The 26,035-nt window shown below is 61.0% G+C and overlaps 1 protein-coding gene across 2 annotated transcripts in view; it reads right to left on the bottom strand.

Annotated features, from left to right (window-relative positions):
- Positions 1 to 22,291: 22,291 nt before the first annotated feature.
- Positions 22,292 to 26,035, bottom strand: part of WNT7B (Wnt family member 7B) — a gene marked incomplete at both ends in the record, with an annotated part of 50,115 nt that continues 46,371 nt past the window's right edge. For both annotated transcript variants that reach the window (XM_079938206.1, XM_079938207.1), the window contains one exon: positions 22,292 to 22,771. In XM_079938206.1, the coding sequence (XP_079794332.1) occupies positions 22,292 to 22,771 (480 nt within the window). The remainder of the gene's footprint in view (positions 22,772 to 26,035) is intronic.

Here is a 26,035-nt window from a genome sequence, read left to right as displayed (position 1 = left end):
TTGCACCCTGAATGGAGGCCAAAAGGCAGTGTCTGTGAGAATGTTTGGGTCGAAATGTTTACACAAAATATTAGAATTTAGAACTTCCTTTGTTTATAGAATTTCTTCTGAGCTTACCAGGTCCCCCAGCCCCGTAGACAGAGAATCTTCTCAACTAAAACATTGTGACCTGCAGAGAAGCATTGAGCAAAGGTACCAATACATTCACATCATAAGCAGCTTTGAAGATTATTGGAACTGATGGAAATAAACCTTAAAAATAATAAGACCATATTTTTTAAAATGCACTGTGGAGAGAAATTCCAGGAACAAATAGATGGGGCTCAAAGATGTGAGTGTGACCAAGAATCGACATTCTACATGTGTTATTTTTTTAATGTTCATAATATTCGGGACAGGCTTATTTTTTTAAGGGGCCTTAATGTACGCTGATACAATTTATTTAAATTATTTCAGAAGTAATTGTTAAAACAAATTTTTTTTGAATATAACTGTTTTATAGAACCATCATTACCATAAAACGATTTTGTTTGTTCAAACAACTGATAATTGAAATGATTTTTAGTGTCCCCCATCCTTTCAAAATGTGTCCTTGTTTGGACGATAAAATTATATGTTCCCCAACTTTGGCCTGCCCAGGGGCCCAGCCCCACTTCCCACTCTGCCATTAGCTGGCCCCTCTGCCCCTCCCTGGGCCTGGACAGTCCCTCGTCCTGCTTGCTCCATGGGATGCTGGTGACCTCTGTCCCTCCCCCGGGGTCTCTGTCCCTCCCCCGGGGTCTCTGTCCAACCCCCTGGGGCAGTGCCCGGGCCGGAGGGGCTTGAAGGCTTCATCTAGGGCTGGACTGTCTGGGTCTGCTCCTGGCGTCTCCCCAGAACAGGCACCTGGCAGCTCTCAGCCCCTGGTCATGCAGCCCAGTAACCTCCCGTTGGGGGCTTCTGTGACTCGATGACCACTGGGCACCGTGTTCCCAGCGACCGGTCCCGATCCCACGCTTTCCATGTGTGGACTGTTCAGTCCCACAGCCCAGTGCGGCCATGGCTTACTCTCCTCTTGCAAAGCACAGAGGGGTCACGGTCACAGCAGGGGCTCCAGAACTCACTTTCTTGACCACTACGCTACCCTGCCCGTTTCCATAGAGATGTGAGTGGCCAGTGTTAGGCCCACCTGACAGTCCTTTGTCAGTAACTCCCTTTTGTCTCCTCTTGACTTAAACCTCTGCTCCATTATCACCTCCTCCAGGAAGTCCTCCTGACCTTCAGGAAGGGCTCCCTGGGCCCCTGGGTGTCCCTCATCAGGGCCCTGCCAGAGAGGAAGCAGGGAGGGCTTCCTGGAGGAGGAGAGAAGCAGGCACTTTGTCTTAGAAGGTGAGTGGGAGTCAGCCTGGCAGAGAAGGGAGCCAAGGACCCAGGTGGAGTCTGAGGTCAGAGAGGGCTGCTAGAAAGTGGGGGTGGGAGACTGGAGGAAAGGCAGGAAGTGAGGCCGGGTCTCTGGCAGAGGGAGGCCCATGTCTGAGCAGACCACCAAGGGGCTGTGCCTGGCCGCTTGGCTTCAGAGGCGCGGCAGGTGCAGCTTCTGGTAGAAAATGAAGGAACAGCTGCTGGCCGGTAAGCCCACACCTGTGACTGGCTCAGGCAGTGTCTAATGTCCTCCTGGGGAGCCTGGGTGGACTCACTGGACGTAACAAATGATTCTGCCAGGCCTGCTGCGCGCTGTCCCGCCGAGTGGGGAGGGGGCTCCGCCCTGGGCTGGCCTGGGCTCGTCTCCAGGTCTGCAACATGAGGAGCTGTCCACAGTCACGGGGAGCCCGGTGGCCCCCACCCAGGAGCACAGCTAGTGCTGGAGAGCAGCGGCCTACCGCGTAGCCGGCACCCACCAGGGCTCGTGTCCCTGGCTTGGTGAAGCCTCGCTCCAGCCTCGGACGGGTTGTCTCTTAGTCAAGGGAACGGATGTCCTGAGAGGGGCTTGTACATTACAGAGATCGAGAAGGGCCCACCAGGGTGATCTCCCTCCAACCGCTATTCCCTCCAAGCCCAGGAACCTTCCATGGCTCCCCACTGACCAAAGAACAGAGTCTCAACTCCCAGGCCTCGAGTTCCAGGGGTGTCAGGAGGCACCCCTTCCTCCTTCTCCAGTCTTATTTCTTTCACAAAGCACCAGGCTTTCCGGATGTTTCAATCTGCTCAACGCCAGCCGTTCACCAGGTCGACGGCCCGGCCTGGGAGAAAGCTGGGGCCGGGAGACAGGAAGAACCAGGTCAGGGACCCCCGTTACCTCCTGCACCCGTGTGCCTGGAACGTTACATCCCTCGTCCCTCAGGAGACAGGGAGACACCTGTGAATTAGGACAGAAGCGCCCGGAAAGCTCTCCTCCTGGCCCATCTCCACCACCTCAGTGGGCTGCCTGGCCCATGCTCACTCCTGCTGACCTCAACATTCACAGGTCTGCCCGGCACTTTACAGTTTGCAAAGGGCTTTCTGCCCATTGACTGACCTGGCCTCATTCCCTCTCTGGGCAGGGCTGGGACCCAGTTTTCAGGTGAGGAAATAGAGGCTCAGAGAAGGAGTGACCTGCCCGAGGTGCCACAGGGACGCGGCTACCCTCCTCCCCCTCCCCCCGAGACTGCAGTGACATTGACGGGGACTCCGCTCTAGAGTGGCCCCAGGAAGCCAGCGGTGGGAGATGTCCACGTCGGCTGCCACAAGGCCTGGTCTGGCTGATAAAATGGTTAATGTTCAAACCACATCAAGGAATTCCCCCCTCCCCACTCCCCCCCTGTACACACACTCACCACAAGCCTGAGAAACAAAACCAGACTCACCAACATTGGGGAGATGAAGAGGGGGTCCCCCTCCCCCCACGACCTGCCACCCAGGGGCCCACAGGGGCCTGGAAGTCACTGCCAGGTAACATGGGGTGAGCAGAGCAGACACCCCAAAAAGCGGGCCAGCTGCAGGCAGAGCCATTTTTACCGTGGCATCTCTTAAAAATAACATTGGCCGATTTTCTTAATTACAAAGAGTATTACACAAGACTGACCAGAAAGCTACAGTAATGCACAGTACACAAGCCTGCAAAGCTACAAAAATCAAGACAGCACGGTATCAGTGAAAGAACAGACACATAGATCAGCGGAACAGAACAGAGAGCCCAGAAATAGACCCCCATAAACATAGTCAGCTGACCTTCGATAGAGGAGAACAGGCAACGCAATGGAACAAAGAAAAGTCTCTTTCAACAAATGATGTTGGAACAACTGGACAGCCACATGCAGAAAGAGAATCTAGACACAGACCTGACAACCTTCACAAAAAGCAACTCAAAATCAGAGGCCTCAACGTAAAGTGTAAAACTAGAAGACTCCTAGAAAAGAACACAGGAGAAAACCTAGATGATCTTGATAATGGCAATGACGTTTTAGACGTCGCACCAAAGGTGTGATCTGTGAAGGAGATAATCCATTAGCCGGACTTCATTCAAATTAAACACTTCTGCTCTGTGAGAAGCAACGTCAAGAGAAGAAGACGAGCCACAGCCTGGGAGAAAATACTTGCAAAACACATCTGATAAAGGACTGGTATCCTAAATATATAAAGAACTCTAAAAACTCAATGATAAGAAAGCAAAGAGATCAATTTTAAAAATGGACAAAACTTCTGAAGAGACACCCCCACCAAAGACGATAAAGAAGCATATGAAAAGATACCCATCGTCACATATAATCAGGGAAATGCAAATTAAAATAACAATGAGATACCAATACACATCTAGTAGAAGGGCCAAAATCCAGATGACCGACAACACCAAGTGCTGACGAGGATGTAGAGCAGCAGGAACTCTCATGCGTGGCTGGTGGGGATGCAAAATGGTGCAGCCACTTTGAAAGACAGTTTGGAAGTTTCTTACAAAACTAAACATACTTTTACCATATGTTCCAGCATCCACTCTCCTTGGTATTTCCCCAAAGAAGTAGAAAACGTGTCTACAGAAAAACCCGCACCTGGATGTCTCCAGCAGCTTTACTCATAACTGCCCAAACGTGGAGGCAACCAAGATGTCCTTTAGCGTGTGAATGGATAAACAAACTGTGGTCCCTCCAGACAACGGAATAGTATTCAGTGCTGAGAAGAGATGAGCTATCAAGCCATGAAAATATATGCAAGAAACTTAAATGCATATCACGGAGTTAAAGAAGCCAATCTGAAAAGGCTACGTAATGTACGATTCCAACTCTACGACATTCTGGAAGAGGCAAAACTATGGAGACAGGAAGACCAGTGGTTGCCAAGGATTGGGGGCAGGAAGAGGCGGGGTGGACAGGGGGAGCACAGAGGATTTTTAGGGCAGTGAAAACACTCTGTATGATACTGTAATGGTGGACACATGTCATTATACATTTGTCCAAACCTATAGAATGTATAACACTGAGTGAACCCTAAAGTAAACTATGGACTTTATGAATGATAATGTATCAATACTGGCTCATCAATGATAATAAAGGCACCACACTAATGGCAGATGTGAACGATAGGGGAAACTGTAGGGGGTGTGGGGAGTGGGGTATATGGGAACTCTATACCTTTTTCCTCAGTTTTTTTGTAAACCAAAACTGCTCTAAGAAAAAAGTCTATTTTTTAAAAAAGGGGGGGCATTACCTGAGTTACAACCACACACAACAGTGTGGGAGAACCTCGTAAACACCATTTTTGTCTGTTGATGCCTTCTTTTGTTTCCAGCTTCACTGACATACCACTTACCCTAAAAAGTGTACTATTTGAGACACACAGTGTGAAGTTTTGATAACGTACACTCCGTGTTGTGATTACCCTGATCCAGCTCTCCCGCCCCTCCCACAGTCATTTTCCTTCACAAACACAGAGTCGGACACAGAATCCAGAGAGCTGAGGGGACAGGCCGTGTGACCATCCCTGTGAGGGATAAAGCGGGAGGGAAGCGTAAAAGGCGGCCCGGGTGGGACCACAGCCAGGAGGGGCTCCGGGGCCTCTGGGAACCGGCCACGTTCTGTTTCTGATCTGGTGCCGCTTACGTGCAGGGTTTGGTTTGTGAAAATTCGTCGAGCTGTACACTTCTGTGTCCACTTTCCTGTGGGTTATACTTCATTAAAAAGTTCCAGAAAAAATAGTGCTTGCGGCAGAAAACTGGAAATCCCAGAAAAGGAGAAGGAAGATGGTTGCTCTTGTCCATCCTCTGCCCACCGGGAGGGGTCCTCGGCCTGGGAGGCTCGGGCAGGGGCATCCAGGCCGCAGACCGCACGGCCCCCTAACCCTGCACCTCGGGCCCTAGCCCGGGCAGGGGTCTACGTCCCCCCTGGGGCCCCTGTGTCCCCTGGGGCCCGAGCTCCTGGCCTGCCGGGAGGAGGGTCAGCCGTCCTTGGGAGGGCCTCCCAGGATGGGTGAATCACTGCGTCTTGGAAGGATGTTCTCTTTGTTCGGGAAACACCCACTCGATGCCACTGAGGCCGGGCCCGGGGACGGGGGACTCGGTCCCCACCTCCCAGGGGCTCCCCAGGTTGGCGGCTCCAGCGGTCAGGATCTGGGCGTCGAGGGGCAGGGGCGGGCCGGGGACGCTCTGGGATAGGCACCTGAGCCCTCCCCGGGCGCCCCACCGCAGCGGCTCTGCGCAGACCCCGGGGTGCCCCTCGTCTTCAAAAGGCGGCGGCCGGGCCCGGGGCCTGGGCCAGGGCTGGGGCTGGGCGGGTGACATCATGAATCGAGTTTTGCCAGTTCCTTCCCGACCTCGGAAACCCCAGCATCCCTCCCCAGGAACTGGCCTGTGGAATTGGCTTTGGCCGGCTGCCCCGGCAGTGCGGGGGGAGGCCCCCAGCCCCACCACCCCCGGCGGCCTGTCCCCGGGGCCGCCTTCCTCGCGGGGGCTCCTGGGGAGCCTGCGCCAGTGTGAGAACAGGCAGGGCCAGCTCCCGCCGCCCCCGCCGCCCCCCTTCACTGCAAGGAAAATAAACAGCTGTCTGCCTTTCTGCACAACTGGAAACCCCGCCGTGGCCCGCGGCCTCAGACCGAGCCGTGGGGCTGAGTCACCGTCCACCGGGTGCGGGCAGCAGGCAGGGGCCCCGGGGCGGCCCCGAGGAGCCCTGCCGTGACCTCAGGCCAGGCCCACCCCTCTCTGCACCCCACACTCACCCCCCGAGCCCAGAGGACGGGGACGCATCCCTCCCCCTGCAGCCCCTGCTCTTCCAAGGCTCAGCTCCTGACCCTCGGCCCCGGCATCCCCCCGCCCCCGGCATCCCCCCCGCCCCCCCACCCCCACCCCCCGCCTCGGTGGCCTTGCCGCCTGAACCAGAGGCAGGCCCGGCGCTTTGGCTCCCTCCGTGGTTGTGGACGATGACAAAGGTGCGTGCGGCTCTGCAATCCAACCAGAGGCCACAACCAGCGAAAGGCCTCACCATAGCAGGACAGGAAAATGGCCATTTCGGGATGATTTTTAACGAAGGTGGAAATGGAATGGGCCTCCCGGTGGGCCTTGGCCAGTCCTCAAGGTGCCCTGGTCAGGTCCTCAGGCTCCGACGCCCCCTGCCTCCCGCCTCTTCTCTCTATTTCCCTCCCTCCCTCCTTCTCTCCCTCCCATCGTCTCCCCTTCCTTCCTTCTTGTCCACTGATAACTTCCCAGTTTCTCCAAGCCAGCTCTCTCCTTATTCCGACCCGCATCAACCTTTGCCAGGCACCTGGCCATCCTTAAGTGCCTACTGTGTGCCGGGCGTGCGCTGGCCCTGAGTCCCTGGGGAGAACTCCAGCCCTGCCTGGGGACAGTTTAGCCAGGGCCCGGCTGGAGAGCCGGGCTTTAGAGCCAGCGACGCTACCTGCTGTGAGGGCCACACGGTGGCTCCCCGCCTAGAGGCTGGTCTCAGGAGAGGCTGGGCCAGGCCTGCCCCTGCAGGAGGAGCCATCCCGGGGTCGGGGGTCCGGGGGGGTGGGGAGGGGCGGTGTAGGCTTCCCAGGCAGAGGGGTGGGTCCTGGGCAAATGTTCAGAGGGGTGCTGTGGCTGGAACGTGGCCGCAGGAGAGCGTGCCTTTGGGGCAGGGTGGGGGTGCTTGCCCAGGGGGCAGGAGCTCCAGGGAGACCAGCCAGGGCTGCTCCGAAGGCTCAGCCAGGCTCTGGGGGGGGCGGGGGAGACACGAGGGAGGGGCCGGAGGCTGAGCAGAGGCCTGGTGGGGCAGGGAGGATCAGAGGGCAACTGGAGTCCCCGCTGGGTTCCCACGCTGGACCGCGGGGCAGGTGTGGCCTCGGGGTCAGCGAGCAGCGGGAGGCTGGGGAAAGCCGGGTGTCTGGCCGGGCGGCCGCAGGAGCGTCAACCAATTAACCTGCGCTCGCCCAGGGAGATGCTAAGAGGATTTGCCTTTTGTCTGGCTAATTATTCTGCATCTCCACTTTTCCTTTCCTGGGGAGCTCAGGCCCTTCCCAGAGCTTTAATTAAAAGGAAGCCGCTTTCTCAATTACCCCAAGGGTGGGGCAACCGGTGAAAACCCCAGGGGTGCCCCTCCTGGGTCCAAGCAGAGGGTCTGGGGCGTCTTCCCAGGGCGTGGGATTATCACAGGCGAGGATGCTGAGGGCCCAGAGGGGAGCTTCTGTGCTGAGGCCCACTGGCGCTGGCTCTCGGGCCCCTCCAAGCTCCAAGGCACCCCCGGTAAAAGGCGGGAGCCCAGGCAGCTCACAGGAGTGGGGTTGTGGCTGTGATGCGGCCGTGATTGCCTCACAGAGGGGAGTCGGGGACGTTCCCCGGCCCGGGACAACAGGGCCGCTTCCTGGGCCCCACCAGCCCTGATGGGTATGGAACAGGGTGGGGTCCGGCCTGTGAGTCGCCCCATACCCCCTCCCCTGCCCTACTGGACGCCCGGAAGGGTCAGAGAACGTTCACGGCTCAGGGGGAAGAGCGCCAGGCCGCGGAGACCAGACTGCTTCCCGGTCTGCCGATGCCATCCCGGCCGCAGCCACCAGCAGGCACTGCCGCAGGCCTCGCTCGCCCTCCGCCAGGCCCCTCACCCCGCCTGCCCCGCGGAGCACTGCGTGCGGGAGTCTCTCGCCCCTCGACTCTGCTCCGGGCCCATTGCGGCGTGAGCCCTTGGGTGCCGACAGGAGGACAGCGTAGCCCCTCACAGCCACTGGGATGAGTTGGCTGTGGCTGGGCCCCTGGAGCCCCTGCTCCTGCCCTTGTCTGTGTAGCACCTGGGGCTTCCTGGAGGAGGTGACTTGTGAACTGCTCTTAAAGGATGCACAGGAGTTCACCCAGCAGAGAGGATTGGAGGGTCACCTTGGGAAAGGAAAAGCAAGCCGACGGGGCCGGGGGAGCAGTGGCACCGGGGAAGGGGGGGCCTGAGGTACTGTGGGTTGGAGAACAGGCCATTCCGGCCACGTTCATGTCCTGTGGGACCCCGGGGAACCACTGGGGCATTCAAAGACCTAGCAGCCACCGAGGCGCTGAGGACGGGGGCCCGGGCCAACCCCTCTCTGGCCCCCAGCACGGTACTACTTGGGCGTGGCGTGGGGCTCCTCTGCCCCGCTCGGGGGGCTGCTCTGCGGGCAGTGCTTCTGTTCACATGTTCATTCCTTCCTTCCCCCATGGACGCCTCACGTTCTCCTTCATTCACTGGCCCTTCTGTTCACCCACCCCATAGTGCATTCTTCCACTCGCTACCTTTGGGAGGTCTGGGGCAGGTGCTGGCTATGTACCCACGGAGGAGACCTTCCTGACAAAGCTGACAGCCAGTAGTGGCAGACGCACCGAGCTCCCGGGGCCAGGGGCCTGAGAGCGTCCATCGGACCTGACCCCAGGCGTCACCAGGCCATGCCAGGGGGTGACCGCGCTTTTGGGGCTGTCCAGGCCCGGCAGTTAAGCCATGCACACTCTGGACCCAGCCCTTGCTGGCCTCCCAGAGCTCTGCTTGCACGCTGTGGGCACCAACATGCCCACCTGGGCTTTCCTGCCCTCACCCTGGGCTCCGGAAGTCCCTGCCCCATCTCCGCCAGCCAGATCTGGAAAGTTGAACTTGGCCTTAGGAAGCTGGGGGTGGTCCTCTGAGTCCCACAGCCCTGCTTCCTACCAGGCGCTTCCCTCTGGGCCCTGGGTCCTTGTCTGGTTTCTTTGCTGGCCAGCTCCATCCGGCAGGACCAAGCCTTTCTCACTTCCAACCAGGAGGCCTAGGGTCGTGGTGGTATGGGCAGGTGGGCTGCACCGTCGCCTCACGGGGTCAATCAGCACTGAGGCCCCGCCTGTCCATGGGGCACAGGGGACCTGGCTCTGTCTGGACCTCCCCTCTCCATGGGGCGACAGCCAGCAGTGGACAGCAGCCGGACCTCCCGGGAAATGGCAGGCGGGTCTCCCGCCGTAACCCTAGGTAAGCCAGCCCGTACCCGGTAACAAGGCGTCCTTGTACCACCTGCTCTGACCCACGACCTCCGTGGCTAATTAGCATGCCTAAAAGCTCTCAAAGCATTTCTGGAACTTGTCTTTCATGTGACAGTTTCACTCAGGGACATTCGAGCACAGAACCTCGACTTGGGCTTTCTGCCGGGACTTTGGGTCCCCGGCTGAGTCGGGGATGACAGGACTGGTGCTGAGCTGCTCTGTCCCAGGCCACCCCCAGTTTGCAGAAGCTGAGAGCCCAGTTTCAGGGAGCCTTTGTCTGGGGGGAACCCCTGGGTTGGCAGGCGGGGGCCGGGGGACCAGCGCAGCCTCTCTGGCCCAGGGCAGATGGCGTCCCTCTCCAAGCCTTGCGCACCTTCCGTGAAGCTGCGGGGCAAGACTTCCTTCGTGGTTGTCAGACATCTTTAGTAGCAGAGACCTTTTGTTAAACTAAGCCTTCGGTGGAACCCCAGCTTGTAAAAGCGGTCACGGCCGAGTTGTTCTGCAGGGGCAGGGCGCAGGGCCCAGAGCCTTGCCCCGAGCAGAGCCTGGACCCGTTCTCTGAGCCCAGGGCCACAGGGAACACGCCCCAGTGTCCCCTGCCCCTCGCTGCCCCCATCTGGAAACAAGGTCTGAGCAGGAAAGATCTGCTGGTTCTGTGCCCGCCCCCAAGGTCGGCCACGCCAGTGATTCAGGCCCCAAGCCCTTCTCCCTGCACACACACTGGCTGTGAGGGGGAAGAGGGTCTGGGATTTAAACCACCGAGAATGCCCCTCGGAGCTCTGCCTGGCTGTGTGCACGGGGATGGCAGGGCCTCCTCTCAGCCTTCTGTTTGATTCGGTTCAAGAGTCATCACGGAGCCCCACGGTGTGCGTGGCTCCAGGACACGATGGAAAGAAGTCCAGCCTCTCGTTCTTCTCTGGAAAGCTCTCTTGGGCTCTGAGAATGGGCTTAGGGCCCCAGCGTGGTTCCTCCAGCTGGGAGTGTCCCTGGGTCTGGCACTCAGCCCTCTGTTCACTGGGCAGCCCTGGCATAGAGTAGATGCGCTCACTGGGCACAAGCTCTCCCTGAGCTCCTAATCCTGCAGGAAGCTTGAACCCAGCCAGGACCTCGGGCCTGGGGTGGGAGCTACTCTGTTGCTTGGGCTGCGAGACGGGTCTGCTTAGCATCACTAAGCAGTTTGGTTTTGTTTTTATGTACTGTTGTTTTCTGGTATTTACGGCATTTTCTCATTGAACCAATGTCTGGAAAACCTCCACCCATTGATTGGGTCGACAAAACATTGCTGTATTCCTGCTATGCCCTGGGCCCTGTCACTGGGCCTCGCTGGTGACAAGCCAGCAATGGTTGTACATGCCAGTGGAATCAACCGGAAGTCTGGGGGACAAGCTCAGGGAGAGCCAGCTCCGGGGACGGGGCAGACAGCGACGTGGCCTCTGCAGTATGGAGCCCGGGAGGGTCTGTCTGAGCTGGTGACCACCAAGCTGAGACCCAAAGCAGGAGGACAGCCACACGGAGGTGTTCTGGGGACTGTTCCAGGCAGAAGGCACCTCATCCGCCCCACCGGCAGATCAGGGGGCAGGAGGGATACCAGGGGTCGCGGGTAGACCCCGGCCAAGTTGAGGGGAACAAGAAGGTGCCGGGCAGGAGGGGCTGGGTGGGGACAGCGCAGAGTCGGGAGAGTATTAGTAGCCACTGTTCACTGGATGTTCAGTCCTCACCAGCACGCTCCTGCTGGTAAGGACCTCGCGAGGGAGAGCCCTCGGAGGCGTGAACCGTGGTGACGCCGACCAGCCTGGGGCACATGCTTCTTCGCGAGCACACAGCCCGCAAGTGTGAGCCAAAGCCAACCTGGGCCCACACTCCACCCCAGAGTGGCCCTCACAGCCCAGCCAGCAGCCAGGCCCCGCGGGCTGGGATGCAGCCAGGAGCTCTGCGTTTCTCCCGCAAACCCCAATTCGGGCAGTAACAGCCGCCCTCTGACTTGTGGACTCCCCCACCAACCCTGCACTCTTCTTAGAAGGAGCTGCCTCTGGTGGGCGGGGTCTGGGGAGTCCACCAGCCCAGGCTGTCTGTAGAGGGCTGAAGAGTGGCCTCAGAGACATCCAGGTCCTAATGCCGTGCTTGTACGTGTTTCCTTACACGGTACATGTGATTAAAGTCAGAATCTTGAGGTGGAAGATTATCCCGGATTATCCGTGGGCCCTAAACGCAGCCAAAGGGGTCCTGAGAGGGAGCAGAGGGGCTCCAACACATAGAGGGGCGCAGCCACGTGAAGACAGGGCAGAGAGAGGCGGGAAGATGCTGGCCTTGAAGGCTGGCGTGACACGGCCACAAGCCAAGGATGGCGGCAGCCACCAGGAGCTGGAAGAATTCTCCCCGAGCACCTCCCAGGGAGGCGGCCCTGCCCATACCTCGACTTCGGACTTCTGGCCTCAGAAGTAAAGCTGCCCAGCTGCGGAGGTTGGTCAGAGCAGCCGTGGGAGAGAGCGCCCGGCCTCCTCCTGGGCACCCAGGGAAGGGGAGCCCGGGCTGCATCCTCACTCACTGCAGCGAAAGCACTCCTGTGTCTCCCCTGGGGTGGGAGCACCTTGGGGTGTCTTCCTCACGCCCGGGATGCAGAGCCGTAGCCAACAGGGGCAGCCGGAGCGGCAACCCCAGATGGGGCACGTCTGCCACTCCCCACGGCTGACGGAGGCTGGTCTGAGGGCGACTGGGCATCCGGAGCAGGGGGAGACTTCGCGGGAGGCCAGGGTTTCCGTGGCCGCTGAGGGGAGAGGGGCCCGGTGCCTGGGGACAGCGCTGGTGGGTGGGGACCTGGGAGGCTCCGGGGCACAGGGCGGGGGCCGCAGGAGGGCGCGCTGGCTGGGGCGTGCGGGGACAGGCCAGCCTTCCCCTGAGCCAGCGCGCCGCAGCCCAGCGTGTGCTGCAGGCCCCAAGCCCGCCGCCCGAGCCCTTTTAAGAATAAGAACAAATATTTGTGCTGCGTGTTGTGTGTGTTGGGGTTTGGTTTTCTTCTCCAGGCTAAAAATAGGCGCATCTCGTGTCCCTGCGGGGATTCCTGCCCCGCCCGCCGGTTGGTCCTGGCCTGGCGCTCCCAGTCTCGTGCCAAGTTGTGACTTAACTGCCGGTGACGGGAGCACGACGGTATCAGAAAACGATCATGGGGTCAAGGTGCCCATTACAGCCCTGCAGGAGGCATGTCAGCGCCAGGCCAGCCAGGCCAGGGGCCGCATCGGGGTGGGGGGCAGCCAGGAGGGGCTTGGTACCGCCGCGGCCCCGCCTTCACCCGGTGGTAACAATAATACGCCCCCCGACTAACAAGGAAAGAGACAACGCTAACACAGCTGGGGCAGGGGTGGCACAGACGGGGTGTCCTGGCAGAAGCCACGTCCCAGCTGAAGGGTGACCAGGAGCCACCAGGGGAGCCGCCAGCCAGAGGGAGCAGAGGCCCCAAAGAAGGGCTGAAGGAGGGGCTGGAGACGGTGCAAGGGGGCTGCCGCCAGGTGGTGTGTTCGCACCGCAGGCCGCGGTGCCCGGCTGCGCTGCGCTCCAGGGTAGAGCTGGGGCGTGAACCTGGAGGTCCTCAGGCACGGGGGGTGGCAGGCTGTGGGGAGGGATCCCCAGGGCGGGGGGACATGCTGGGTGCCACCTGCAGGAGCCTGCAGGGGCTCAAGGAGGTCGATGGCCACCCTGGCCTGGGACACAGTGATTCGGAACCACAGACGGCCTTGTGGCCCTGAGAACCCCATGAGGGGACGGGAGGGGACCCTGAGCCCCAGAGTCCCAGCCTCAGTCAGGGGCCAGCAAAGGGAGAGAAGCCCCGCAGGAAGGAACCAGAGAGGGGGAAGGGCACCAGCTGAGGAAGACTCCGAGGACAAGGGAGAGGTTGGGACCCGGGGCCCCCAGGCCCTGAGCTGCGGTAGACCACAGTCCTGAGAGAAACTTGTGAACTATAAAGGGGCGAGGGCGCCCCGGGGCAGGGCTCTCGGTACCCTCCCAGAGCCCGTGGTGCCCACCCCAGTCAGGGCTGGCAAGGCCTCTCCACACAGGCAGAGGTCCCCAGGGAGACAGCCCTGCTTTCCCCAGGGGAGGGTGGGAGGGGCCTTCTACTCCACAGCCCCCACCCCACCCACGAGCCTGCCCGAGGGGAGGGGCACTGAGCAGGGCGGGCGGCAGAGGGGCTTGCCAGTGTCCTTGCTTGGCTGCCGGCCTGGGGGCACGTCTGCCCTCTGTCCCTCAGTGGGACTGGATGCTGAGGGCGAGGAGGGGCGAAAGGCTGAGGACTTCTTCTGGGCGCTTGTCTGGACCCTCCTCACAGCCCCTGGACAGGCACTCTCATCCTGTCTTACAGAGGGGAAACTGAGGCACGGTCGGCCAAGTTCACAAAGACAGGAAAGGATCAGACCCAGAGCCCCTGCTGTCAGCGTGCTCCCCGGCCCGGCCAGCCACCCCCTCCATCCGCAGGCCACCGGGGTGAAGAGGGGCCAGGCCCTCTGCGCAGGAGGCAGGCCTGCGTGCCGGTTCCTCCCCAACCCTGCACGCCCTGGAGCGAGTCCCTGCTCCCTGCACCTGAGGGGCAGCTGCGTGTTTAGCTCCCCCAGTCCACCGACCGTTCTCTCTCCTCCCGGCCTCTGGCCTGGCTGGTCCCTCTGCCCGGAGCATCTTCTATGTCTCCCCTCCTTGCCTCCATCAAGGGGCAGCTCACCCATGTGGCCAGCTCTGACCACCCACCCATCTTACATAACCTGCTTGGCTTTTCCTAAGCCCTGATTACCCTCTTCTGCAAAGAGCCCTTTATGGTCTATGATGTTTATTACATGGCTGATAGATGCTCGTCTCATGCCCCCTGCAGACTGTCAGCTCCCCACGGGCAGGACTTTTGCTGCATCGCCAGTGCCTGACACGCAAGAGAGGCACAATAACATTTGTCAAGCAAATGAATAAGGGTGAAACGAGGCTTCTTGCCTCCAGAGGAAACTTCCTGTGAGGCGCAGGAGAAGAGGACCTGGGCAAGGCAGCCTCCCCAGAGCTCGACCCCATCCATCTGCACCCCACCGGGGCCTTCTTCCAGCCACAGCACCGGGACTCCTGGAACCCTAGACAGAAAGTTCAGACTCCCAGCATCTGAGAATCAATGAAGTCAGAATACCATGGAGGCTCCCTCTCCATCATGTGGAGATCAAACCATGCTTGAATTCCTGCAGTGATAGGGAACTCCTTGCTTCCAGTAGCTCAGGCAGTGAGAAACTCCTTCTAATGTGGCCTGAGGCCTGCCCCCCACCAGACCTCCTAGGGTTGCCCCAAAGTCTCCTCAGTGAGCGGCGCTGGCAGGCCCTTTCCACTAGAGCCAGGCTGCTGAGATCAGGGAGGGCCCCCCCCGCACCGCCGCTGCCGCCCCAGCCGTGTGCACGCCCCCAGCTCCTGGAGACAGCCCTGGTGACTCAGCTCCATCGCCACCAGCTGCCTCCCTCTCCGAGTGTTTGCTGTTGAGATTTAATCGATCCTCCTTCCCTGGGAACCCAGGAGGGGAAGCTGGCGTTAGTCACCCCTTCTGTGTCAGGACCCATCGACAAGGCCATCCCCACTTCCTCAGCAGGCAGGGTGCCCCTCCCTGCACTGGCTGACAAGGAGAAGCTCAGAGTCCTGGCATCAGCCTTGGTAGCTCAAAGCGGGAGGCAAGGGGGGCTCGAGCAGCTGGGCCCATCCTGGATCTGATGAGCAGCCAGCCAGAGGGCAACAGACAGCCCGGCCTCCAGGCCCAGCCAAGGTGGCGAGGCGGGCAGAGTGGCTTCAGGAAGGCCCCCAGTGCCCAGCCCTCCCCCCCACACCCCTCCCAGCCCGATGGCTCTTGTTTGAGAGACTTCTTTATGGAATGGGGGCGCTGTAGATTGCAGCCTGGGTGTCGGGGAAGCCAGCTGGCTTTGCCCAGAAGGCATGGGACCACGCTGGCCCCGGGGGCAAGGAGGAGCGGGGACTGAGTGTTCTTGACAAATGCTGGAAGCCATGAGACTCAAGGGCAAGGTTCCCTTCTGTCCTTCCAGAAACTTCCGGAACCTTATCAGTGGTGGGGCAGCTCTCCAAGCTCCACTCTCCCCACTGCCCAGCCCCCATACACTCCATGCTCCGGGTCCCACCCTAGACCCTCACCCACCTCCGTTGCTGACCCTGGAACATCTCTTTTCCTCCTGCCTCCCTCCCGACCCCTCCCTTTCCTTTGAGGCCTCAGCCTAGAGGCTGCTCCTCCGGGAAACTTTGCCGACAACTCCACGCCCCCTCCCCACCCCCACCCCAGCCCCGAGGTCGGTACCCTGCCCCCCTGCACTCCCAGCCCCTCCTCCCTCCGCTGCAGCCTCGGGGATGGATGGCGGGCGGTGGGGGGACGCGCACTGAAGCACCTGACGTTCATCCTTCTGTCCCCCATCCTGGCCTGGGGCTTTTAAGGGAGGACCTCATTTCAGGCTCATTTCTGGGACCCCACCATGCCCAGCAAGCTCCGGGCCCCGAGGAGATGCGCGATGATGGATGAGGGGAAAGGAATGCGGGGAGGGGTGGCTGCACCATCCCGTCCTGCTTGGCGGAAAAAGAGGGGCTCGGGGACCAGAAGTGAGGGTTTGAGCCCGAAACCAGGGGAGGGACTTGGCCAAAGCCCCCCAGCCCACTCTGGGGCTGGGGCGATGCAGGAGCCGCTGGAGCAGCCGAGCGGCCCCAGCTGCGGCCCAGCTCCGGCAGCTCAGGCAGGCAGCTTCCCGAGCTGCAGACCCCTGGAGAGGCCTCCACGGGAGTCCTGCCCAGCATTACCAGCGAGACCCCACACTAGGCTAGTCTGGAAGGAGTGGAGTCCTAGAGGCCACCGCTGGGCCTCAGGGTGTGTGGGCTGGCCACCCACGGGGGACGAGCGAGGCCACCTGTGTCCACCTCCTGGAGGGCGTCTCAGCCCCAGCTGCCCTGCCGGCCACTGGCCTCTGCCTGCAGGGGGAGTAAGAGGACTCCTGATCCTGGGCCTGCACTGCCTGCATCTGGGCTGCTTCCTTGCGAGGCTGCAGGGGCAGCCGTTCTACAGCATCCCAGGTGGCTGCAGGATTCCAGCTGTGCTCAGAGAGGCATGCAGCCCACCAGAGGACAGGCCAGCCAGGGGGGCTGGCCAGGCAGCTCCGGTCCGGGCGCTGCTCACCCCTGGCACCCTAGGAGCAGTGCCCGCCCAGGGGAGGCTGCAGGTGGGCCCTGACCCCCCTTCACCAGTGCATTTGGTGGACCACCTGCCCACCTCCCAGACTCCTCCCAGGACTCTGCTGGGCACTGCTGTGGGTGCCAGGCCTGCGACTCCCTGGGAGCTCTGAGACCTACAGGTTCTGATTCCCAAGAGTCCTGGGACGCCCAGGTCACGCAGCTGAGTCCCCAGGTCCTACAAGACCAAGGACCTGATGAGCAGGCGGGGGCATCAGAGAAGGAAGGTGGGCTCAAGCTCCGACCAAGAGGAGAGAAGGGCAGGGACAGCAGCAGGGGAGGTCCAAGGTCATGTTCAGCTGAACCTCCTGGCTCCCGGGGGTCCTGCCCCAGCGCCATGCCTCCTGGGGGACGTGCTCTGCTCAGAGGACCTCACAACTTCCTGAGTGTCGGGAGCTTCAGTCCCCACTCGCCTCTCGTCCCCCTCCTGGGCCCCTCAGGCCCCCTAGACCACAGCTGTGCCACCCCAGGCCCACCCAACCCAGGTCACCTGCCCCTTTTCCCTTCACCAGGCCCACAGCCAGCCCTCCTGACCCCTCCCCACCTCCCAGCTCTGGGCGTTATGAAGTTCACTCAGGTATCTGACCCAGACCCTTCCTGCTACTTTTTAGCCCTGTCTTCCCTGTTCTGTGCCCGGTGAAGAGTGAGTGGCCATCATCCCCTCCCTGAGACCTGCCTCAGCCATTCTCTTCCCACTCACCTCTGTGAGGCCTTGCACAAGGCCCCGGGGCCTCAGTTTCCCCTTGTGGGAGTTGGCATATGAATTGGGTGGAAGGAAGATGCCAGAAGACACCTGAGTTCAAATCCCGGTTCTGCCTCTCACCAGCTGGATGACCTTGGACAGAATACTGTATTCTCTGTGCCTCCGTTTTCCTATCTATAAAATAGAGCTAGCACTGACCTATCTGGGAAAGGGGTGCTGTGAAGGTTATGGGTAACCGTGGACCAGACCCAGCGGCTGGCGTGGTGGAGGGCGTTATTCAGTATTCCACAGGCCTGCTCACTTCCAAGGGCCCTCAGCCTGCTGGGGGAGGGGGGTGGTCCCAGCAATGAGACCTCTGCCCATGAGGACAAGAGCCGAGATGGAAGGTGAGGGAGGACAGAAGCCCCAGCGAGCTTGTTGGGGAAGCGGGGGCGTTATAGGGAAGAGGGGTGTGGGCAAGGGATGGTGGATGAAAGAGCATCCCTCGCACAGGCACAGCTGGAGCAAAGGCTGGGCAGCGGCTGGGGGCAGCTCTGGGGAGGGGAAGCTTGCTGGCAGGGCCAGGGGCCTTGTGTGGGGGGTCTCGGGCTGTAGGAGATGAGACAGAGGGTCAGGAAGGACTTCAAAGGCCACAGCAAGGAGAGAGCCTCTGCCCACCATGGCCACAGGGCCCCTGTGGGCTCTGCCCACTAGGCAGCAGCTGAGTGGACAGCCTGTAGGGGGAACAGCGTGAGAGACCTCAATGCAAGAGCTCGGCCTGAGAGCAAAGTGTGGGCAGGAGTGTCCTCCAGACAGAGGAGGAGGGAACCCAGCCTGGCTGGACAGAGCTGGCTCCTCTGTGTCCATCCCACAGAGGGGGAAATTGAGGCTCAGAGGTGTGGAAGAGCCGGTCCAAAGCGCTTTCCGTCTCCCGGGCTGCGTCAGTCCGCAGCTGCACCCCCAGAATGGGCTTCCTGCCTAAGGCAGGGGTGGAACGAAGACCTGGAGCCCCTGGGGGTCAAGGCCAGGCTTGAACCTCCTCCCACCCCCCCGGGCCAGACCAGGGCCTGGCCTCCAGCAAGCCTGAATGAGTGAATGAACAAGTGAATGAATGAATGAGTGGGTGATGGAGACGTTGCACTCAAAACTCCAGGCTCCCCCTGCTAGCGTCCCCGAATCCTACTCAGGGAAGCCCACATGACCGCTCCTGCCTCGGTGATTCTGTGCTCTCTCCGGCACAGAGGGAAGGCAAGCCTGGAGAAGGTGCATCCCGGGCAAATTCAGAGGCAGGATGGTACCCGGCATGCCCGGGGCCAGCAGAGAGAGATGGGCCAGAGCCCCGGGGCACAGGTGTCACTCTGGGGGCAATGAGCCACCGTGTGCCGGGGCTGTAGGGACGCCTGGCGAAATGCTTCTGAGATAGTAGCCTCAGAGGTGGAGCCTGGGGCTGAGGGTCAGGGGGTCCCCCAGGCTGGGCCAGGCAGTGTGGGCTCGAAGCCTCGGGCAGGGCCCCTTGGAGGATGTGCTGGGCGGCCCTGGGAGGCCGGGGCTGGGGTTGAACCGTAGCCAAGAAATAAGTACAGTCTGGGCACCGGGGCCGTGGCATTCTCGGCGCTCTTTCCTCATTCCTGGCCCTGTGGGAGTAGCCGGACCCTGGCGTTCCACCGCAGCCGCCACCGCAGATTTGCTTACCGTCTGGTGGGAGCAGGGGCCTCCTGCCAAGCACCCCCCAACCCCCCAGCCCAGGCCTGGCTCAGGCCCCACAGAGCCTGTTGACCCCCGAGTCCTGGCCCCGGCCACCTCCGGCTGCCACATGGGGAAACTGAGGCCTTCTGGGGGGGTGGCGCACCACGGGCTGCCGTGCCCCGGGTTGGGAGGCGGGAAGGACAGGGCTTGGACTCCAGATCCAGGGCTCTCTCCTGTCTCCCCCTGGAGGGGCGCACCCTCCTCCAAAAGCCCACCTGGTGGCCCCTCCGCAGGGATGTGGGTCTGGGGCCAGGCTCTGTGGGTACCCAGGCAGACGGGGGCTGTTTGATCAGCGGTTCTGCCTGATGCCAGGCTGCCGGGACAGCGGGCAGTGGCCAAACCGGCCCCACCGCATGCCTTCCGGCCCTCAGCAGGAATGCCATTCATCCTCACTGCTCACACGGTTAGTTACCGCGGGCGGAGGCCGGGCCTCTGGGGAGAAGCAGCAAGGCCTGGTGGCCAGCCAGGGGCCGCTGAGCTCCCAGGGACCTTGGTCTGCCTTCCCACACCTGGAGAGGGCAAGGAGCGCCCCAGGGGGGCACTGGAGTCAAAACCCAGCAGATACAACTGGACAGACCCACGGGGACCCTGGGGACAGACCCCTCCTGGGGTCAGAAGGGGAGGGAGGCACAGAGGGGGTCAGACGGGCCCAGGGCCTCCTGGCTGCGGGTCACCCACCCTCAGGCTTCCGCTTCTCCTGAGAGTAGCACCCAGCCCCGCAGCCCTAGTCGGCTCAGCACGGGGCCGTGGCCCTCCTGTCCCTGCGGCCTGACCCAGGCTGTCCAGGGAGGCCTCAGGGTCTGTGCCCAGCTTCCACCAGTGGCCCTTGCCAGATGGGGACAGGCTAAAGGTTCCTGTAGGTTCAGCATGGCAAGCCCCTCCCCTCGCACGGCACCAGCCCAGCCCGCACAGAGGGGCGAGGGGGAGCGGGGCTGGGCCGGGCCTCGGCGGGCCGCTCAGGCGTCTCCCCGCCCGCCTCAGAGCTGCAGAGACTCCGCACACTCACTTCTCTGATTCCAGCTTTATTGGAGCCGAGCGCTCCCCTCTCGGGGAGGCCAGACACAGCCCATCAGAACCCCAGCAGCTCTCCTGAAGTGAGGGCACTGCGGAGACATGCAGCGCCTTGGCCACCCCCGTCCCTGCCTGGGCCACGCTGACACCCCACCCCCACCCAAGGGAAGGGCTGCTGCTGACAGACTGTTAGGGGGCGGCGGGGTCTCGGTGGCGGCACCTCGTAGCCGAGGGACAGTGCGCATGACTTGGTGGCATCAGGGGCCCCAAGGGTCCAAGGGTCTGTTTCAAGCAGGAGGAGGAGGCTGGCTCGGGGACAGCGCGGCCACCCCCGCCCCCCAGCACCCAGTGTAGGTCACAATAATTTAAAAGACACTATAGACATTTCGACGCTATATAACAATATAAGTTAACCAGGTTCCTTGGCAGAAGATGCTAGGCCTGTGGACTCGGGGGTGTCCTGGGACCCGGGATCGGGGGGGAAGGGGACTGGGGGGCATTCACAGTGGCCTGGAAGCTCCCAGGACAGCCGCTGTTGGTGGAGCGTCCTGGCATCATCGAGGCAGGCAGGGTGGACGCCAGGGCCAGGGCCCAGGGTCACTCACCCCAGGCTAATGTCCGGCCCACTTGGCTGGTCAGTAGCCTGAAGACACATTTCCACGGGTTTCTGCGAGAAAACACCCTAAATTCAGAGCAGGGACAAGTGCATGGGCAGTGGTGCTCCAGAAGCAGGTGCACACCAGCCTTTCTGGGCCCGGACAAGTTGTGCCTGTCTCCCCAAGGTGGGTGGGAATAGTGTCAGAGGACACGTCCAGTGCCAAGTCCCCGGCCCCCAATCTCTCCCTATCCCGCACACAGTTTAAAACCAAGCAGGACCCCTTTCCATTCCCGTTTCCCAGGTTTCGGGGTGATTCGGACCTCAAGGGAGGGCCTGCGTGGTATGGGGACCACGGGGGAGTGTCTGCTGGCACAGCAGGTGGGAACCCAGCGGAGCAACGCCCTATCCGAGTTTTCTCAGCAACCGGGCCAGGGCGAAAGGACCAGGATTGGGCAAGAAGACCACAGGAGAAACTCTCAAAGGCACCTCGAGGCGGGGCGTGGACCCCAGTGAGGCTGGCAGCGGGGGGGAAGAGCACGGCCAGATTTTTCAAGGCATGGGGGCTGCCCCTCACCCTGGGCACCCCTAGAACATGTCCTTCAGGGTCAGGAGGCCTGGTATGGGGGAGCCTCCACTTACGGCCTTGGGGTCTCTGGCTAGTGCTTGAGCCATTCTTGGCCTCAGTTTCCCCATCTGTCAAATAAGGCGAACACCCCTGAACTATCCCCCTTCCCACCAGCTTGCCCCAGCTCAGCGCTGTCCTGGGGTTTCGGCTGGTTCCAGGGTGGGAGGGGGCTCTGTAAACTAGGGGGTGTCAGGCTGGCGGGGGACTGGAAGGGCACCAGCATTAGGGAGGGGATGCAGCACTCCTGGAACCTGACATGGGTGACATTTTGATTTGCTAGAGCTGGTTTTCAAAAGAAGGAAAGGAAGGGCCAGAGGTCCCTGTCCGTGGCTCTCCTCAGAGGCCGTCTTGGTCATGTCAGCCACCAAGCCCCTGCCCAGCTCACATGGGGACCGCGTGCACCGCCACCTCCCCAGGGACAGGGCCATACACAGGGATGCTCCCGAGGGTACCCAGGGGCCAAAAGAGGAAGCAGAGAGCAGCAAGGGGATGAGCTAACACAGAGTATGGAGTTAGGACCGGCTATGCCTTAGTGCTAAAGTCCTCTTCTGATACTAAGAAAACATAAATAATTTTTGTCAACATTTGCCCAAACCGCCCTGGAGCCCAGTGACTGAGGTGGCCTGGGACAGTCTTTCCGTGTCCATACCACCAGGCGGGGGAGGACACTCAGAGTCTTGTCGCTTTGCTTTCCGGGGTACGTGGGTGTCCTTGGGGTTCACTCTCCCGGAGAAAAGAAAAGAAATTCACTGGGCCCCTCGGGGACACTCATGCCATTGGCCTCGCCCTCTGGGCCAGGTGATGGGCACTGTTCTGCCACGGGAGGGGACAGGAATGGCAGGAGGGAGCCCCTGGGGGGCAAGGAGAGGGTGACCGGCCCCGGGGGAGCTCTGCCGCGCCCGCCCGCGGAGCTCCCACCTTCTCCACCCACCTCTGCCGGCGGCCCGGCCAGGAGCAGAAGTGCAAAACGCCGCGGGGCGGGGCCGCGGGGCGGGGGGGCGGGGCCGCGGGGCGGGGAGGAGCCGCTCACTTGCAGGTGAAGACCTCGGTGCGCTCGCTGCACGTGTTGCACTTGACGAAGCAGCACCAGTGGAACTTGCAGTTGCACTGCCAGACCTTGGTGTACTGGTGGGTGTTGTAGCCTCGGCCGCAGCACATGGTGTCGCAGCCGTCGGCGCCGGGCGACGTGCGGTTGCACAGACGGCCCTGGGTGCCCACGCTGCCCGTGGCCGCGTCCTCCTCGCAGTAGTTGGGCGACTTCTCGATGTACACCAGGTCCGTCTCCATGGGCTTCTGGTAGCTGCGCAGCTGTTTGATGCGCAGGAAGGTGGGCTGCCGCAGGCGGCTGGCCCGCACCACCTCCACCTGCACCGCCACGTTGTACTTCTCCTTGAGCAGGTGGCCCACCTCGCGGAACTTGGGCAGCGTGGTCCAGCACGTCTTGGTGGTGCACGAGCCCGACACGCCGTGGCACTTGCACTCCAGCTTCATGCGCTCCTCCAGGACCTGCGGGCCACAGGGCAGGTTCAGTGTGGGTGGAGGGTCGGGGCCTCCTCCAGACCTGGACCCGGCTCCCCACCTCCCGCTGTGTGACACACGGTCAGTGTTTCCTCCTCCCACAGCCTCCGTCTCCTCATGCATTGAGTGCGGCTACTGACCACAGGTGGGAAGTTGGTGCGCGCACCCATCCAGGCTGCAGGAGACACCTCTCGTCGGTGCCAGGTCCAGCGACAGCAGGTGCTTAATAAGTGCGGATCCCCCACCCCTGTCTCTTCCACTACGCACCCTCGTGCCTGGGGTAGGCCCTGGCATGCAGTCGGCGCTTAATGAGTGGCTGTTCAGTGAAAGCCTGGCACGCACACGGAGCTCTGTACCCCTTTGCTGAAGGACAGAGTGGGGGCGGGCGGGAGGTGAGTGCATGGATCCGTGAGGCCCGGGCGTGCCGTCTGCTGGGAAGCCGCCCTCCGACAGTGTTGTTCTTTCTCTGCCGCTCCCTGAGGGCCCGTGATGGGTGCAGCCGTGTTTTCCTTGGGCCTCCCTCCTTGGCCCTGGAAAGCCAATTCCCAGAGCCAGCCCTGACCCCAGGCACTCATTTACCCGGATCGAAAAGGCCCTGCCAGCCAGGCCTGATTAAAGATGGGGAATCATTAGCTGCCGCCCCACGACTGCACAAGGGCCATTTGTCAGCTGTCTGGGCTCCCGCTGGCCTCACTGTGACAGCCCAGCCCTACAGGGTCTTAGCCACCCTCTGCCCCCTGGTCCAGAACCCCAGCCCTGACCTTCAGTGAATGAATGAATGAATGAACAAATGAAAGAAAGACAGAAACACCCACGGTGTCGGCTGCCGCCCCCTCACTTTCCCTGCCCTGAACCTCAGTCAATGAATGAATGAATGAACATATGAAAGAAAGACAGAAACTCCCACGGTGTCGGCTGCCGCCCCCTCGCTTTCCCTGCCCTGAACCTCAGTGAGTGAATGAATGAACAAATGACAGAAACACCCACGGTGTCGGCTGCCGCCCCCTTGCTTTCCCTGCCCTGAACCTCAGTGAATGAATGAATGAATGAACATATGAAAGTAAGACAGAAACACCCACGGTGTCGGCTGCCGCCCCCTCGCTTTCCCTGCCCTGAACCTCGGTGGATGAATGAATGAAAGAACATATGAAAGAAAGACAGAAACTCCCACAGTGTCGGCTGCCGCCCCCTCACTTTCCCAGCCCTGACCCTCAGTGAATGAATGAATGAATGAACAAATGAAAGAAAGACAGAAACTCCCACGGTGTCGGCTGCCGCCCCCTCGCTTTCCCAGCCCTGACCACACGGGGCCCTGGACCGAGGCAGGAACCCCGGGGCTCACACTCCAGGTGGGAAACAGGAAGAAACCGACACACAAAGCAGCAAAGTGCAGGGGCTGTGAGAGGGGGAGGCTGCCTAGGGTGGGGGGCTTCCTGGAGTAGGCGGTGCCTGTACTAGGTGTTGATGGTGGAGTAGGAGGTCATTAGACAAAAAGGAGGGGGAGCCAGGGCAGCACAGCACAAGCAAGGAAGGGGAGACTCGGCCCAAGTGAACATGACGTGAGGCTGGTGGCTTGGGGATGGAGACAGGAGAAGCTGGGGAAAAGGGAGGAGGAAGGAGAAGGAAGGGTGATGCTCTGTCATGGGTGGGCCGAGGTGGGGCGGCCCCGATATCGAGAGGAGGGGAAGGGGCCAGGTTTGGGGAACACTCAGAACTGGAATTGCAGGGCTTGGTGACTGTGCCGTAGGGTGTTTGGGTGGAAGGCACTGGCCACAAGTCGGGTATGGGGATCTGGGTGAAGGGTGGGACCTTCACCCCGGAAAAGCATATCTGGACCTCTTCTCTGCCCCCTGCCCCTCCCCTGTCTCCCCTTCATCGCAGTCAGACCTCTCCTTTCCCTCCTTCAACCCCACCCCATGTTCATCTTTGCTTGGACCATCCCCTTCCTCCAAAAGCCCCTCCCTCCATTAATCTACCCTTCAAGGCCGGGAAGCTTCTCCTGCCCTGGCCACACTGCCTGCCGTGATGCCCCCGGGCCAGGAGCTGACCAGATCATAGCCCTCTCAGAGCCCCCAGCCCGGGAAGCAGTTCTCCCACCCCAGGCTGCTGACCCCGGAGGTGCCTCCTCAGACAGGTGGTGATGGCCAGAGACCTGGCAGGAGTGTCCAGGCTAGCATTTGTGCCAGTCAGGTGGTCCAGGCTTAACGGCCATCGGGATGCCCACGTCGGCTGCAGAACAGCTGCCCCACACCTCGCTCTGCCATCTGCCCCGAGCCCCTTCCCTCCACCCGTTCCCTCCACGTTCAGATTCTGTGTGACAGTCAGCAGATGAAGCCGATCGGGCAGCTGTTTGCAGAGCAAGGGGCTGAAGCCTTGCTTGGCTGGGTCCCCAGGGCCTGAGCCTCTCCCGGGACATGATCACAGGATTCAAGAATGTGCTGTTTCAGTCTCCAGTGCCCTCACGATAAGAGTGACAGTGACGGTGGCGCCAGTCCCGCTGCCCCAGGAGACCACCTGGGAGGGTGCAGTGTGACCCACCCTTGCCTAGAGGAGCTGGTGGCTGAGCAGGGCCCCTCCCCTGGGCCTCACCCCTGCCCCACCACCCTAGGTAGTGGAGGGGGTGGATGGGGGAGCTCCAGAAAAGGGCTGACCGGGATTCTTTACAGAATAATGGACGGCCCACACTCTGGGGACAGTGGTTAGTTACTGTCAAGTTAGGGGGAGTCACAGGGTTGATGGACCGTAGTCCTGAGGGAGCCAGGAGTTGAGCAGGTCTCAGCTTGTCCAGCCCTGGCCCACCAGGGAGGCGGTGGGCCATGTGCCGGTCTGGGGTGGGCTAAGAGAGTGTCCCCCCCAAATTCATGTCCACTCAGAACCTCAGAAGGTGACCTTATTTGGAGATAGGAACTTTGCAGATGTAAGTAAGACTCGAGATGAGATCATCCTGGTTCAGGGTGGGCCCTAAGTCCAAGGACACATGTCCTTATAAGAGACAGAAGAGGAGGGAACACAGACACGGGGGGGGGGGGCACGTGAAGACAGAGGCAGAGATTGGATGATGTGGCCACAAGTTAAGGAGCACCTGGGGCCACCAGGAGCTGGAAGAGGCAGGAAGGGTCTTTCCCCGGAGCCGTGGTGGGAGCTTGGCCCTGACGACAGCTTGATTTAGGCCCTCTGCCTCTATGAGAGAATAAATTTCTCTTGCTCTAAGCCACGCAGTTTGGGGGACTTTGCTGTGGCATCATCAGCTTC

This window comes from Stenella coeruleoalba (assembly GCF_951394435.1).
Source record: "Stenella coeruleoalba genome assembly, chromosome: 11".
Classification (NCBI taxonomy): domain Eukaryota; kingdom Metazoa; phylum Chordata; class Mammalia; order Artiodactyla; family Delphinidae; genus Stenella; species Stenella coeruleoalba.
Note: the sequence above shows the minus strand (reverse complement) of the source record. Positions and strands in the feature narration are given on the sequence as shown.